Here is a 16,337-nt window from a genome sequence, read left to right as displayed (position 1 = left end):
CCTCTCTGTCTTCAATATTCTAGTTCAAACGCACTCTTCTATCTTTGAGGACCTGGCATCATCGTAACATAATATTGAAGACCCTCTCTACAAAGGCCTGTAGAAGCGAATCGGCATCTTGCTCCAACTGCCTTTATGAGGTCCTTACTGTAAGGTACACTCTTGGACTGGAGATCTTCCTTTTGAACGGATAGTCGGGTGAAGCCTTAGACACAAGTCTCTGTATGCCAGAGATCTGACTCCTCCGGGGTTAGTAGTAAGCTGAGCGCGAGAGGCTGCTAACACCCTTCTTTTTTCCTTTCCTGATTTTTTTTTTTTCTCTCTCCCTCCTCATCATTTCATCACCTCAGGCATAAGGTTCAAGTGCAATTATCAACCTTGCTCCCTTCTCATCTCTTTTACCCTCGATCCATCTCCCACCCATCCAAATGGATCAAATGCGAGACCGGATCCCCGAGAAATTCACCGGTTCAGCTATCAAGTACGATACGTGGGACGCCGCTATCCGTGCAAAACTCGTTATCGACGGACCAGCCATCGGAGACGAAACAGCCCAGTTTTACTACGTCTACCTCAACCTCTCCGCCTCAATCCAGGCCATGGTTCTTCCACAACTCGCGACCGCACGTAAAAACAAGACTCACGATTTCAACACTATCCTCGACCAACTCCGCCGCGTGTACGATAATCCAAACAAGATTCAAGAAGCAGGGGATCGTCTTCTTTCCGTTAAGCGGGTCGCCGATGAATCCCTCGCCGCTTACATCGCTAAATTCGACCGACTCCTCTACGAAGCTCAGGGTCAGGAATGGCCGGATGTGACAAAGATCTCAGCTTTCCGGAAAGGTCTTCAATCTTCAATCCGCAACCGCCTCTCCCAACAGCTTAATCTTCCGCGTACCTACGCCGAGTTTCTCAGGGTTGTCCAACAGCTCGCCGGTTACTCCTTCTCACACACCACTTCTTCGACCACGCCAGCCAACACCAACAACAGTGATCGAATGGATATCCATCGGCAATGTCCAGATCGGAGGTGTTAATCCTATTCAAGGAGGATTATGGCAGAGGAAGGAATGGTGGCGGTGAAGATGTTTGGGAGGAAATGTTCTTAGGAAGAATGTGGAAGAAAGATGGTGGAGTCAAGTAAGTTTGATTGTGTTGCAAGAACTTGATGATGGTAGTGATGCTAAAACTAATTCCCCTGGGGGATTTGACTCCTATTTATCTTTGCACTTCATGTGCTGTGTTTGATAATAGATTCCGCAATCGTCTGTCCGGAAGCAATAAATCGCAATCCTCAGTCCGTCCGCGTCAATCTATGAACGTTACGGTTCACTTGTGTTGTATCTTTATGTCACGTCAGTCCGCAGGCGTCTGTCCGTTAACGTGTCTTGATATTTTTAGGTCATATTGATATTTTTAGATCTTACACTCCCCCTTCCTTAATCTGTATAATCTTCACTTAGTTGATTGGTTTGTCCTGCAGCTGTGCTAACTTTGTTAGAGCTGAGAACTGAGGGAATGGTAGATTCCTTGTCAAGATGTCAGCCACTTGATATTTTGTGGGAATATAGAAGATCAGTTTGATCTTTCCTTCTGATATAGCGTTTCTTGTGAAATAATACATCAGTGGTGTGTGCTTTGTCTTTTTGTGGAATTCGGGATTTTCACTTAGTAGCTTGGCCGATAGACAATCCACTAGTATAGTTGGCACTGAGTGTGTATAACCTAGATGTAGGTTGTCATTGATGTAATTGAACATGCTCTTTAGGTAGATAGCCTCTTTTGTGGCTTCTTTTAAAGCATTGTGTTCAGCCTCGCACGTGCTTAAGGCCACACTCTTTTGTAATTGAGAGTTCCACGATATGGAGTTATTATTGTGTGATACGTTGCCTGACAGACTAAAGATATAGCCTGAGGTTGATTTATAATCATCCTTGTTCCCGGCCCAATCTGCATCGCAGTAGCCTTTGAGGGTCAAGTTGTTTCCCGAACAATCGTAGTGTAGTCCTCGGGACGGAGTACTTCTCAGGTACTTCCATATTTTCTTGAGGATGTTGAAGTGTTCCTTGTTAGGATTACTCATGAATCTGGAGCAGTCAATGACCACATATGTCATGTCTGGTCTAGTGTTTAGTACCCGGTATAGTAGTGAGCCAACTTGCTTTTGATAGCTGTTGATCTCATTTATTGAGGCATTGCCAGTGTTTTTCTGTAGCCTGACTCCTGGTTCTCCGGGGATTTTGACAGGTTTGCATTCAGTGTTGTTGATGATATCAAGTTTGTTCAGTAGTTTCTCAGTGTATTTGGACTGATTGATGTATAATTCTTTGTCTTTGATGATAATATCATTTCCTAGGAATGTGGACACTGGTCCCATTTCCTCGATTTTGATAGAAGACTTTAGCGTCGTCATGAGGTCTCTGATATATTGCTTAATCTTTATGCATGGCTAGTATATCATCCACGTGGCATATCGAGATGCAGTTTGTTTCTGTATTGATGTAGACTCCTTGGTCATATGGTAAAACCTTAAAGCCATATTTCAATAGGGCCTTGGTTAAGTATTTGTACCACAAAACCTTCGACGTTGTTTTAGACCATAGATTGTTTTTTTCAAGTGGCAGCATTTGGTAATGTCATCATATATCCCTTCGGGTAATATGGTATAGATTTCGGCGTCTATCTCGGCGTGCTCGAATGCATTTTTGACATCATATTGTAGGATGACCCATCCTTTGTTGATAGCTATTATCAATAGCATACGCCATGTTTCAGTTCTACATGTCGTAGAGAATGTTTCCAGGAAGTCTATTCCTAGTTTCTGATGGAAGCCTTGAATTACCCAGCGTTACCCATCGGGCTTTGTATCTGTAGGTCTTCTCATCATTGATGATCCATGATTCTTTGATTGTTGCCTTGTTTGATATAGGTTTTAGTTTGAATACCCATCTCCTTTTATGGGAGTGATAGCATTTTTGTTGTCTTTTGTTTTGGGGATATCAATAACGTCATAGGTGTTTTGTTTTTCGAGTTCTTCTTTGCATGCTCTTATCCAGAGTTCTTTGTCTTTTGATTTCATGGCTTGTTTCCACCCACTCGGTTCAATTAATATGGTAGCAGCGAGAATGAAGTTTTTGTTTTGATTGTTAGGATCATTTTGATCTGGTTTTGTATTGTATTCACCTATCCGTGATATCATGTTTCTTAGCTCTGTGTCTTGAGCTGTGTAGAGTATATTCATTTCTTTGTATGGGATTTGCACTTCGATTTTGTATGGCCTTTGAGTAGATAGTGCGGTTGATAGCTCTATGTTGGCTTCACCGTCTTTCTCGTCGTTTGACGCGTCAAAGTTGTAGAATTCGTTTCCACATACAGTGACATCTCGGGCCCATACTGTCTTCTTTCTTTTGAAGTCCCACAGTTTGTAGTTTGTGACGTCATTGTATCCAATTAGGATGGCTTCTTGTTTTCCTGGTTCAAGTTTTGTTTTGTATTTGTTGTCATGATAATATGCAAGTGATCCCCATGTTTTGATGTTTTTGATGAATGGTTTTATATTGTTGTATGTTTCATATGGTGTCTTGTAACTTAGCGCTTTATGCGGTGTTATATTGTATAGGTATGTAGCTGCTTTTGAAGCTTCTCCCCACAGGTAGTACGGGGCATCTGAGCTGATCAACAAGGCTCGTACTTTGTTCATCAAAGTCAAGTTGATTCTTTCGATCAGACCATTGGGTTCTTTTGTGTATGTTGGGCTAAGTCTATGCTCAATCCCGTATTTGGTTAAAGCCATTTTGAACTTTTTGTTGACGTATTCTTTCCCATTGTCGGTAGAGAACTCTTTGATATGTCCATTGGTATTGTTTTCAATTTGAGCTTTCAATTTCTCGAAGCAATCATAGGCTTGTTCCTTTCTGCGAAGTAGGAATATCCATATAAATCTAGACTTTTTGTCCAGGAATGTGATGTAATAAGTATGGTTATCATAGGTTCTAGACAATGGCCCTCCTAGATCACTATGTATTCTTTCAATCTTTTGGAATATTTTGTTATGTTGACTGGTTTTGTTTATATGCCTGTTGTTCTTTGCAAGCAGGCATACTTTGCAGTGCATAATCGCGTTCATGTATTTTTCTTTTGATAGATCAATATTGATAGTTTTTAGTATAGCTTTCGTTCATATGATATATGCCCTAGTTGTTTTCCACCCTTTTTGTCAATAGGACGTTTTTATTCTTGTCTTTGTCTGGGATAAGCAGACTTTTTTGTATAGATTGTCTTTCTTGAATGCATGTGATATGAGTGTTTTCTTTGTGTATGATGGCGTCCTTTTCATTGAAAATTGCCTTTATACCATTTTTCAGTAGTTTGTTAACACTCAAGAGATTGACTCCCAATTCTGGGATGTAGTAGACATCATTGATGAAGAATTGCATGTTTGTATTTCTTTTGACATAGATTTTGCCTTCGTATTTTGTTTTTAGATCTTTTGCTTCGCCCCAACTAACGTTTGTTTTTGTGGGTTCATACGAATGGAAGAGTTTCAAATCGCAAATTGTATGAATTGTAGCAGCAGTATCAAGTATAAAATCAAACTTATTAAACACTAAATCTCCCGAACGCATTGACCATTTCTTGAACGCTCTGACGTATTCAAATCTGATTTATGTTTGTAAGTATGATGTTCATCAATGTTTTTGGTTTTATTGAAAAGTGGAAGGCATACCTCTTTCAGCAGGTCGTCATCAGACAACTCAGCTGCGTCAGTGATGATAGTATCCTCATCCATTGGTGTTGTATCAATTTCAATGTCATCCTCTTTCAAGAGGGTGATCATGGCACTTTGTTTGTTTGGGAAGACTTTGGTAGTCTTCTTTGTTGTTGGGGGATTTTCAGCCTTGTATGTTTTGCTTGGAGTTGTAGTTGGAGTTGGGGCTGGTGCCATTCGGCGAGCTTGCCAACCTTCCGGGGCTTTGTCTGGGAATAGGTACCAGCCCTTTGTGGTATAATGTTAGGGGTGACTGTTTACAGGACAGGAGGCCTGTCAACTAGGTAAGAAGAAAATCGATGTAAAGAAGAAGAAGACTTTGATAGATTCGACAGTAGAACAGAGACTGATTCTTGGAGAGCTCAAATGGTCCTCTCCAAGCCGAAGTATTTAACAACAAACAAACAGATAACTCCATGTCAAACACAATGACAACGAGGAGGGAATTCCCTCATACAATATGATAATCCCTCATAGACAATCTGACAATCTTCCAAATGACACGCTGATCAACCGAAGATCGGATGTGATAAAGAAAGACAATGCGGGGTACAACCCTTAAGCTGACGAGAGCCCGATGATCGGCAGGATTCAGATCCATGGTCCTCCGGAGTCGCAACGGAGATCGGGGTCCACGTCTCCGATGATGTGTGGGGCTGGGCGCTCAGACAAGGTCTGAGCGCTAAATGACGTGGGAGTCCCAATAACGTGGATCCTGGTTGCTTCGGCCACCCGGATATTCCGGCAGGAACTTAAAAACTTCAAATTTCCTACCCTTTTAAACGCCAATTAAACAACCAGAAAACCATAAATTTCACTAAACTAAGTTTTGGGGCTTGCTAAAGGAATGCCCTTTTTTATGACACCCAAACAGATGATTTGCCGCGGCATAGGGGGTAAAAGATGGAGGTTCAAAATAGGGTTCTAGAGCGGATCTAGGACGAGATATATATCTTACACTTGCAACTTCCTCACCACCAACATTGGTAGTAGGACCCTAAAGCTCGGTTAAACCGCCTCTATTGGGTATTTGCTTCATTGATTTGTCCCTCTTTATTGCCTCCTTTCTATTCCATTCCCATAAATGCTCGATTTCATCCCGCATCAAGATCCGCTCATCAACTAACTTGACCGACAATATTCACCCATTTGCGACTGCCATCCTGCAAAACATCCTTCCGACCGGTACAGAATGACTGTGTAATGTCCTTTGTCATTGCAATAACTCCCATTGCAAACCCTGGTTCGTGTGACAGTAGGCTATTCTTGCAAAAGAGTCCAATTCGACAAGATAACTAGTCTAAGGAAAGGAAGAAGAGAGAAAGAAAAGAAAGAAAACGAAAGAGGCGCGCAACAAAACAAGTCCCTCGTCTCTCCTCCTCCTGTCACATGACCTGAATCGACTCACCGCCTGGACAGGCCTGGCAGAACCCACCTGCAGTGTCACATTTCCCCCCCTCCAAGATTCGCTCAGTCCCGTTGAGCGACTTTGCCATCATCCTGGTGCTCATCTGGGTACTCGTCCTGCAGGGCGCAGTTTATCCAATGCTGTAATCTCGCTGGAGGACCCGGTTTGCTCGGGTATTTCTCATGGAATTCCTGCACCTTGTACGGCGCATTGCGTAGGTTGCCTGCAGGATACCAGGTGTTGTCGATGTCATAGCCTTTCCATTTGACCTTGTACTGGAGTTTGCGGTAGTACAGGCGAGAATCCAAAACGTGGTCAACTTCCCATTCGTCTTCGCCGGCTATATTCACAGGAGGTTCCGGATCTTGAATCTGGCTGGTTAAGGGTGGCTGACCTGGTTTACTGGCCAGACGGAGCTTCTCCGGTGCGAAGACAGGGTGGATATCGTATTCCGGTGGCAGTCGTAATTCAAACGCATGGCCCACCTTTCTTACGACCTCGAACGGCCCAGCGGCTTTGTGGGAGAGCTTTTTGCTGGGCCTCTCCTGTCGTAGGCCTTGCAAGGTAAGATAAACGGAGTCGCCCACGTCAAAATTCACGCTCCTCCGGTGCCGATTGGCCTGAGTTCTCTGCCGGTCTTGTGCTTTAGCCATCTGCTCCTTCGCCGTTTCCCAAGCATCGTGTATGCGCTGGACGTAGTTCCTTGCTTCCACGGTTCCAGGCTGGTCCTGGGCAGTCGAGTCCTCCGAGTCTTGCCAGTCGAATGTCATTCTCGGTTCGTAACCTCTCTCGACGAAAAAAGGAGACATGCCAGTAGACGCTGATGGAAGGGAAGCAGCGGCAAGATCGATCATGGGTAACCACTCCGACCAGTCGTCTTGATGGTGGCTAACGTACGGTCGCAACCTCTGCGTGATGTACTGGTTTGCGATCTCAGTCTGCCCGTCCGTTTGAGGGTGCCGAGCCGTCGATAGCTTCCTCTTGATTTGCAGGACACGACAGAACTCCTTCCAGAAATCAGAGATAAATTGTGGCCCTCTGTCAGATACCACGGAATCCGGGATACCACTCCATCGTAAGATATGCTTAACGAAGAGTTCCGCAGTAATCTTCGCATCGACCTCCTTAGTGCATGGAATGGAGATTGGCCGCTTTGTGAGCCGGCACACAACCACCATGATATTGTCGTATCCCGCTTTATCCTTCGAGAACGAGCAGAAATCGATGGTAACATGTTGCCAAGGTCGCTCGGGTATCGGCAGTGGCTGGAGGAGTCCCGGAGGGTGATCCCTCCAGGCCTTCGTCCTCTTGCAGACATAACAGTGATCCACGTACCTTCGTACGTCTCGAAGCCATCCCGGCCAGTAATAGCGAGCTGCCAGGAGTTGAGCCGTTTTATCGATTCCGGGATGGGCAGTGCTGGGTTGCCGATGGATTTCGTCGAGTAGTCGAGCACGAAGGTCTCCATCATCGGGCACGACAAGTTTTCCATCACGAAGCAAGAGTCCATTCCGGATCGTCCATTCGGATTCCTCGTCTTCGAGGGCTTCCCGCCTTTTTTCCTCTAGGCTATCGTGCGCAAGGTTACTCTCTTTCACCCGGTCAACTAAGTCGGCGGTAGTTGACACTGGTTCCACTGAGGTCTGGTTCACTGGCGCTGGTTCCACTGACGTCGGGTTCACTGGCGCTAATGTAACGTTTCCTGGGTCCTTCCAATGTCGTTCAGGAAGTAACACTAGTTCACTCGAATCTTGGCGATCCTCTAAGTCCTTCCTTGAGAGAACGTCGGCGAGTACGTTCTTTTTGCCAGCTCGATATTTAATCTCGAAGTGGTAATCTTCCATGAACTGGCTCCAGCGAATCTGTCTAGCATTTAGCTTTTTCTTTGTTCGGAACCACTGTAACGCCTGGTGGTCAGTGAAGACCTCGAATGCCCTCTTGTTTTGGAGGCCGATTAGCTCTGCTTCCCATTCCTGAAAAGCACGAATAACCGCTAGCAATTCCTTGTCATGAATTTCATAGTTCCGCTCCGCAGGGTCCATGGTCTTGGAAAAGTAAGCGATCGGGTGCCAATGATTATCCTTCCCGAGCTGGGAAAGAACAGCTCCCACGACCCCATCCGAGGCGTCTGTCTCGACCCGGGTCTGCGCTGCTGGGTCATAATGAGCCAGGATAGGTGCGTTCGTGAGCATTTCTTTCAGCGTGGAAAAGGCCCTTCCGTGTTCGGCGGTCCATTGCCATGGGGACGTCTTCTTTGTTAGGTGAAACAGCGGTTTCGCGATCCGACCATAGTTCCCGATGAAACGCCGGTAAAAGTTGCAGAAACCTAAGAATGACTGTACCCCCTTTACCGTTGATGGAGGCTTCCAGCCGTGAATAACCTGGACCTTGTCTGGGTCCACTGCGATTCCGTCGGCGCCCACGATGAATCCTAAGAACTTCGTCCTCTGTGTGTGGAACTCACACTTACCGAGGCTCGCCTGCAGCCCGGCACTCTTCAGTCTTTGAAGGACGTCTGTCACATGCCGAACATGGTCCTCATATGTTTCACTGTAAATCAGAATGTCGTCGACAAAGGCCGTGGCATAGACGTCGAGGGCATCCCCAAGAACGGAGTTCATGAACCTCTGAAAAGTCGCCGGTCCGTTCGTGAGGCCGAAAGGCATCACTCGATACTTATACGACCCATACCTAGAACGGAAGGTAGTAAGATCCTCGGAATCCGGGTCCATCCTGATTCGGTGGAATCCTTGTCGAATGTCAACCTTCGTGAAGTATCGAGCCTTTCGTACACGCTGCATTAGCTCATCGATCAGCGGTAATGGATAGACATCCCTTTTCGTGACCTGATTTAGTTTACGGAAATCCACACAGAAACGTAATCCACCTCCTGGTTTCTTAGCGAGGAGGATTGGGGAGGCAAACGGAGCGCTGCTAGGCACGATGAACCCTTTCTCTAAGTTCTCTGTGATATATGTCTTTGCGGCCTCGAGTTGCTCCACGGACATCTTGTACAGCGGGCAATATCCCGGTGTGGCCTGGTCCACTAACTCGATCTTGTGGTCAGTCCCAGGTCGGTACGGCGGTAGTGTATCCGATTCCTTCTTCGAGAAGACATCCGCGAACTGGTGATACTCCTTCGGGATCGTTTCTCGGATTGTCCGCAGCTCCGTCTCTTTTTCGGAGAGTTCATCGATGGCATGCTGGATCTCGCAGAGGGAGGTAATAAAGGTCTCCGTACCGGGTTTACGGGCACATCTTTCGAAACCGACCCGTCCGATCGCTGCAATTTCGAAGTTTTGGAGAACTTTCTCTGGCTGTACCTTCCGATAGGGAGTCGGCGTTACACTCTGATTCGACAGCGCCCGGTGCATTTTCTTCAGGGTATCCTCTCCATGGGAATGGTTATATGACCGTGGGATCCGTTTCTGGGGTTTAGATTCCTTTTCCGAGAGGAGACCCTTCTCAAACTTCCGGTCACGTCGTTCGCAGTCTCTCTGGTGCTCTAGATCCTCCTCCACGCATGGCCTTCTGAGGATTTGCATGGGGATTGGCCGTGTCAATTGGCACGCCACCTCTTCCTTTATGGCTTGAATCTTCTGCTCTGTGGTCCGCGGAGCTGGCCATAGTAGTCGAGAGTTCCGACTGTCCAGCAGCACGTCCTGTTCTGCTAGCCATAGCCTGCCGATGATCATGTTGTGGTGGCCGATGTCAGCTATCATCATAGTTGCCAATGGCTGGCGATGGTTATCCACGATCAGGGGTACTCTGGCGACATGGGTGATAGGCGCCGACTGTCGCCCATCGTACGCTCTGATCGAATGTGCACCCATATCCTGCACTCTCGCAGTGCGTAGACCGTACCTGCCTAACTTCTCCACCACCCGGGTGTGAATCATAATGTACATATCTGCTCCAGAATCTACTAACGCGTTGACTTGAAAAAATAACGAATTGATTGGAATTTGTGCCTTGGTCAGGAAGCTCTTAGATGAGAGCAGCTTCGTGATGTCAATTCCGCTAGTAGATTGCCGTGAGACGCCTAGGCGGGAGACTTGCCCTAGGCGTACTCTTTTCCCTGCTCGTCATCCGATCCTTCGAGTTCCACAATGCGGGGATCCGGGGTCACCACTGTTTCCTTGGGTTTAGTGGAGGCTGTCGCAACAGCCGCGGGGGTAGTAGTAGTCTTCTTTGGGCACTGGAGGCTGATGTGTCCGGGTTCTTTGCAATAGAAACACTTTCCTTCACTGACCAGTTTGTTCCGTTCCGCATCAGTCATTCTAGCCGGCGTAAATCCCTCTCGTTTGACTCGAGCGGTGGTCGGCTGGCTGGTGCCCGATGTGTTAGGGGCGGTGTGTGCGGTCGTGGTTCTTGCGCTTCCTCCTACTGTGCCACCCCGGTGATTCCTGCGGTCGGTGGATCGATGCTGTTGGAGCATGATCTCGTGGGAGATGCTCTGGCACTGTTCAGTGAAATTGTCGAACGTGACATGGGACTGGTTAACGGCCAGCATCATCTGGGTTTGAAGTAAGTTCGGCAGTTTCAAGTAGAGGTCGCGTTTCAAGTTCTCTCGGACCACGCATGCTTCCTCAGCGAGCTGGAGGAACTCAGCTAAGAAATCCGTGAAACCATCACGGGGCTTCATCGTTAGCTGATGGTAGGCGGAGTATGCTTCCGCCTTCCGATTCGGGTTAGCGAACACACTTCGCAGGTGACTAAGGATATCTTCCGCATCCTCGTATGGCCTGGTGGAGGCTTCATCCATGCGGGGGGCAATATGGAGCTGGGCTTTGCCCTCGCAGCGACTCTGTACATAGAGCTTACGATGTACTGGTTCAGGATAATGGTCCGCATTTGCGAGTAGCTTCTGGCGGATCGTTGTGGCCCAAGCTTCGTATCGGACTTCCTTCCCATCGCTAAACATTGGTGCGTCAGGCATACGAGCAGATTTCCTCGGGACCGCAGCTTCCATACTCGGTGTGCTCCGGTTCTGTAGATCGAAAAACTTCATAGCCATCTCGTTCTGTTTCGCCACGGCTGCTTTCTCTGCTACTAGAGCGGCTTCGAGGGTGGTTTGAGCTCTGTTCTGCTGCTCGATTGCTCCCTGGTATTGGACTAGGGCCTCATCGTTGTCGTTCTGGAGCTCGATATTCCGTGCCTCGAGTTCGTGAAACTTCTGTTCGAGGGCTTGGTACAGCGTCGAGAGCTTAGGATACCGATCTTTCTCTTCGGTGTTTTCGAGTCGCCTCGCGACCGACGACGAGTCGAGTCGGAAGGAGATCAGGCGAGATGCGTGTCTCGGTGTGGTATCGTCATTGCCAGCGGCAGTGCTGGGCGCGGGATCTGGGTTCGGAGAAGCCATCCTAGCTTCTCGGCACGTTCGGCAACCGTGGTTCGGGATCGGGATCGGGATCGGGATCTGGAGCGAGTCGGGATTCGGTGGGGTGGACCGGTGCCAAGATACGCGTTACAGGAACGCGCGTCTGTGCGGCCGGCGGTCCAGAAATGAAAGTAAAAAGAGACTAGTTATTATGTGACAGTAGGCTATTCTTGCAAAAGAGTCCAATTCGACAAGATAACTAGTCTAAGGAAAGGAAGAAGAGAGAAAGAAAAGAAAGAAAACGAAAGAGGCGCGCAACAAAACAAGTCCCTCGTCTCTCCTCCTCCTGTCACATGACCTGAATCGACTCACCGCCTGGACAGGCCTGGCAGAACCCACCTGCAGTGTCACAGTTCGTCAAATTTGTAGATATCATCCCAAGTGATACCATATTGAGCAATCGCTTTTTCAACAGGCCTGAACCACTCAATAATGGTATTTGAATCTTCCAGCAAGTCGCATCTATAGCTATAGCCACGAGAGAATTGACTAGAAAGCTCGGGATGTCGTTTGATGTATGATGTTGGCCAATTATTGCCAAGGGTCTGGGGGTATTCCCTCTACGGGTTTCGAGTACTATATTGGCTATATCTCTCGAGATGGCGGTCGTAAGAGCAGCACCTCTAGTAACCATCGAGATTAACCTATCCTGGATTGATCCTCTTAGTTATGGGTGAATTCATGGCTTGTAGCCCTCATGACAGACCAACTAGTAATCGCCTGGATCCCGTCCTGTAGCGTAGACCGCGGGACCTTGAAAGAGCGAGCAGCAGCAGCAACGGAGGTAATCGAGGAGAAACATGCTCGATTTACTGAGTCCCGGGCACGGATGGTATTTGAAGCCATTTATGAGCAAGAGAATGTGGTGATTGAGCTGCACAAGATCCCCTGGAATTGCTGAGTGGAAAGATCATTCGCAAGGAGCTTGCTCAGTTTGATAAACCTGAAGTCGGGCTTTGTCGGTTCATGACAGATGAGACAGTTAATCAACTGCATGTGCCAAGCGCGCCTCCCATGTGCAGCCCACTGCTGCCAAGTTATGTCTAATCATTTGTCCAGAGATGTCTGCTCATAGCCTAGTCCTGCAGAGCTGGGACTGGTCGCGCGACGGAGTAATTCGGGCTTTCCGACGAGCCATCGAGCTCAATAATTAAGCGTGATCTCCAATTTCCACTCAACCAGAGCTTAACGTCAGTATCAGCATGGTAAGTCCCATGAACTGCAGGATAACCTGTACGATGGTAGGTTGGCAAGACTAGTCACTCGCGTTAGGTACGATTGTCGTACATTTGTTTTGAGAAATTTGGGGAAGTTCTAACACTCACAGACAGAGAAGAGAGACTCGTGTCTATGTTACGATGATGCCGATAACGTTTCAAACAAGAAGAGTATAGCATTTAAACTAGATTATCAAAGGTGGAAGAGAAACAGAAGGATGAAGACAAGTGAAAGATGATGGGCTGATGCAATCATGCTACGTCATCAGTATCCTAACACATCCCTGAGATCCGTCCGCCCTGTGGACTCTTCTCATCTGAGTTGTAAACCTATGTCACTAACTCGTGACAGTCTACAGAATATCGTCGCCCGATTTTTCGATGGTTGCGTTGGTTGTTGGAAAAGCGAAGAATCTTGCCCCTGGATTTGGTGCTGTCAACTGGTCTTTCGAGCGGGGTGGGCTAGTAACGGTACATACCCGTACACAGAATGGGACATTTTGTTACGGGGTTCCCCTCTTGGGACCCTCACATCACTTAGCGCTCAGGCCTTGTGTGATCGTCCGGCCCCATGTGACACTGCAGGTGGGTTCTGCCAGGCCTGTCCAGGCGGTGAGTCGATTCAGGTCATGTGACAGGAGGAGGAGAGACGAGGGACTTGTTTTGTTGCGCGCCTCTTTCGTTTTCTTTCTTTTCTTTCTCTCTTCTTCCTTTCCTTAGACTAGTTATCTTGTCGAATTGGACTCTTTTGCAAGAATAGCCTACTGTCACAGTCGAGGGCCCCCTGCAGCTGGGTAACTAATGTAGCGCGTTCTTCGGCAGCCTTTGCAAGCTTTGCGAGTGCGTCTTTGAACCGCTGACTACCAGGGATATATCTATTAAGACTGCAACTAAGCCTTCTCACTTTTTCAGCGGTTTTGGGGTGCTTAACTCGGTGTTTTGTGAGGTATCTGAGGGCGTAGTATCGCGGGGCCGGTTCTCAGAATATGCTTCGTAAGACTCCAATTCATCCGTGATAAGCTTGGAATTGATAGATAGGCCAGAGGCCAGTCAATTTGAATCCAAGCTTGATTGTATGCGGCCGGAAGGTCTTTCGTCTGATCTCTCCAATGGAGTGGAGAAATTCGTCCTTCGAGAATTTGCGACATCCCGACATTGTCGCGGCCTCTACAGCCTCACTGTGCCAGTGCTTATAGACGCTAAATACGCCGACATCGAGAGGCTGTAGAATATGGCTAGTATGAGAGAGTAAGAAGAAGAGTATGATATTCTTCTCCTCACAGAAATGGACAAATTGACGCGTTAAATACGACCCAAAACGATCGCAGATGACAAGCCTTTTCGGACCGAGTGTACGACCAATTGTCCACTTGTGGAACAGCTGAATCCACTGATATGCCAGTGTATCGTTGAAGTAGCCAGTATCAGTCACGGTTATGTGCTCATCTTCTTGGATGGCATCGAACCAGCGTAATAAAGCCTGTTTTGCACTGAGAATGATGAGTGGCGGGCAGGTAAAACCATCGGCAGAAACAGCCTCTAAAACCGTGACAGATTCGCGATTAGTGATTGACCCGTTGAACAGCTTCTTTTTAGGTTCCCTTGTGATGATAAATTGATCGCGACCGACACCAATTTGGAAGCCAGTTTCATCAAAATTGTAGATGTCTTGCTGCTGTATCCCGTTCTCAGACTGATCACGACGCGCTAGTAGTCTTTAAACCATCTGTCAACCACGTATTCATCAAGCGCAGTAGCTCTCTCAACATCAAGGGCTCGCCGGCGTCGCACATGGTACTGGGGATTACGTTTAAGGAAGCGCCGTAGCCAGTGGTCTCCGATTTGTGGTGGTGGTGTCGATGCGTCCTGGTGGGCTTCCTCGAGGATAGAATTGGCTGCGATCACAATTTGCCTGCGATTTATTGAGGCCCCGACCTCATCAAAGTAATCAATATACTCGCATAAAGCCTTCTCTTGTGCAGAATTAAGCCTCCGTCCATTGGGTTGTCGTGCAAATAGCGACTCTCTCCCTTTCCAGCCTCCACAGAGGCGGCTCTCAGGTCCCGCGAATTCTCCGGCAGTTTTCGCGATATTGGGTTTTGTTTGCTCAGAGAGGGATTCGAGAGCTTTGAGAATATGACTCTCTACTTCTTGATTGGATTTAGGCATGGTTGGTGGAGTGGCTCAAGATTAAAGTGAACATGACGAAATTGAGAAAAATGTTACGTTTGGGTGGAAGGTTATGTTTGGGTGGCGGACCCTCGCTGTGCGAGGTTCTGTAATTTTGGTAAAAAATGTAAGGGCCGGTTATATATTTGATACTAATATTGATGATATATGAAAAGAAAAATACATGAAAGCCATTGTGGATTGCAAAATATGTCTGCTTGCAAAGAACAACAGACATATAAGGTCACTCAGACCATTGCCTAGAACGTATGATAGCAAAGATAATATACCACGTCAAATTCCTAGACAAGAAGCCTGGATCCATAAGGATATTCCTACTTCGCAAAAAGGACGAAGCATATGAAAGTTTTCAGAAATTGAATGTGCAAGCTCAAATTGAAACTAATACCAATGGACGTAATGAGACGCACTCTCTCCGACAAAGGAATAACTCTCCATCGGGATGAGCTCTTGACAAGTCCGGAGGCCCGCACGACGGTGGCCGAATTTATGGTCAAGACTGGTCTACTGGGCCAGTTCGAGACAGTCAATCCCGCGGCGCTGGGTGAGGAAGAAGGGGATGACGGGGGGGGGAAAAACTAAGACACCTTAGTGCGGTGCGATTGGAGAAGAAGAAGAAGGATGGCGCAGTTTAGGAGTGCAGTGCCAGGTCCACTGTACTCCCTTGATCCAAGCGAGCACACGAGCGGCAGCCGACAAGGAGGGGCGGCTGGAACGAAGGGGATACGGGGATGTTGCGTGGTGAGATGTGGTTCTGGTCCCTACGGCCAGGAGTGCGACACTCATTCCTTTTTTCTGTTTTTTGTCTTTCCTTTGTTATGGTTTACATTTTTCTATTCTGGAGGCGACTGGTCGGAAATGCGCAAAGCGAGTTTCCAACAGTCGTCCAGTGGGCTGGCGCCCACACTTTCCAGCTGTCGGCAGGCCTGATAGCAACCCCGCATAGCAGCTTATACTTAGAGCAAGCTACATCGGGCCAATGAATTTCTCTCTCTCTCTCTACCAATGGACGTAACGATGGGAGTTGCGGGCGGAGGCCCATGCGCCCCGTACGATGTACATAAAAGCTGGATTCGAACCGGGGAGAGACTGCTTGCCCACAGGGGCGAGGCGGCCAGCCGCCTATTCAGAGTAAGAATATAAATAAATAATACCAATGGACGTATTAAAATAGTTCTTCACTGAGCATGGTAAATAATGTACAAAAAAAAGTTTATACTGGCTTTGATCAATACGTGATGACACAGATTCATCATTTTTATTTTTTTATTTTTTCTTAATCTTACAACTGGATAGGCGGCTAGCCGACTCGCCCCTGTGGGCAAGCAGTCCCTCCTCGGTTTGAATCCAGCTTTTATGTACATCGTACGG

General features: G+C 47.4%; 3 protein-coding genes across 3 annotated transcripts; 1 reads left to right on the top strand and 2 right to left on the bottom strand.

The window, feature by feature from the left end:
* Window positions 1-428: 428 nt before the first annotated feature.
* On the top strand, window positions 429-1,040 carry N7515_009147 (uncharacterized protein; the record flags this gene model as incomplete). Its single annotated transcript, XM_056669891.1, has 1 exon — window positions 429-1,040. The coding sequence occupies one exon, from the start codon at window positions 429-431 to the stop codon at window positions 1,038-1,040; it is 612 nt and encodes a 203-aa protein (XP_056517690.1).
* Window positions 1,041-10,239: 9,199 nt separating this feature from the next.
* N7515_009146 (zinc finger CCHC domain-containing protein) lies at window positions 10,240-11,541 on the bottom strand (the record flags this gene model as incomplete). The annotated part of the gene is made up of 1 exon (XM_056669890.1): window positions 10,240-11,541. One exon carries the CDS (start codon window positions 11,539-11,541, stop codon window positions 10,240-10,242), a length of 1,302 nt encoding a protein of 433 aa, XP_056517689.1.
* Window positions 11,542-13,782: 2,241 nt separating this feature from the next.
* N7515_009145 (uncharacterized protein) lies at window positions 13,783-14,945 on the bottom strand (the record flags this gene model as incomplete). The annotated part of the gene is made up of 2 exons (XM_056669889.1): window positions 13,783-14,469; window positions 14,514-14,945. The coding sequence occupies 2 exons, from the start codon at window positions 14,943-14,945 to the stop codon at window positions 13,783-13,785; spliced, it is 1,119 nt and encodes a 372-aa protein (XP_056517688.1).
* Window positions 14,946-16,337: the final 1,392 nt, after the last annotated feature.

This window comes from Penicillium bovifimosum (genome assembly GCF_028826915.1).
Source record: "Penicillium bovifimosum strain IBT 22155 chromosome Unknown utg000007l_segment0_segment0, whole genome shotgun sequence".
NCBI lineage: Eukaryota > Fungi > Ascomycota > Eurotiomycetes > Eurotiales > Aspergillaceae > Penicillium > Penicillium bovifimosum.
Note: the sequence above shows the minus strand (reverse complement) of the source record. Positions and strands in the feature narration are given on the sequence as shown.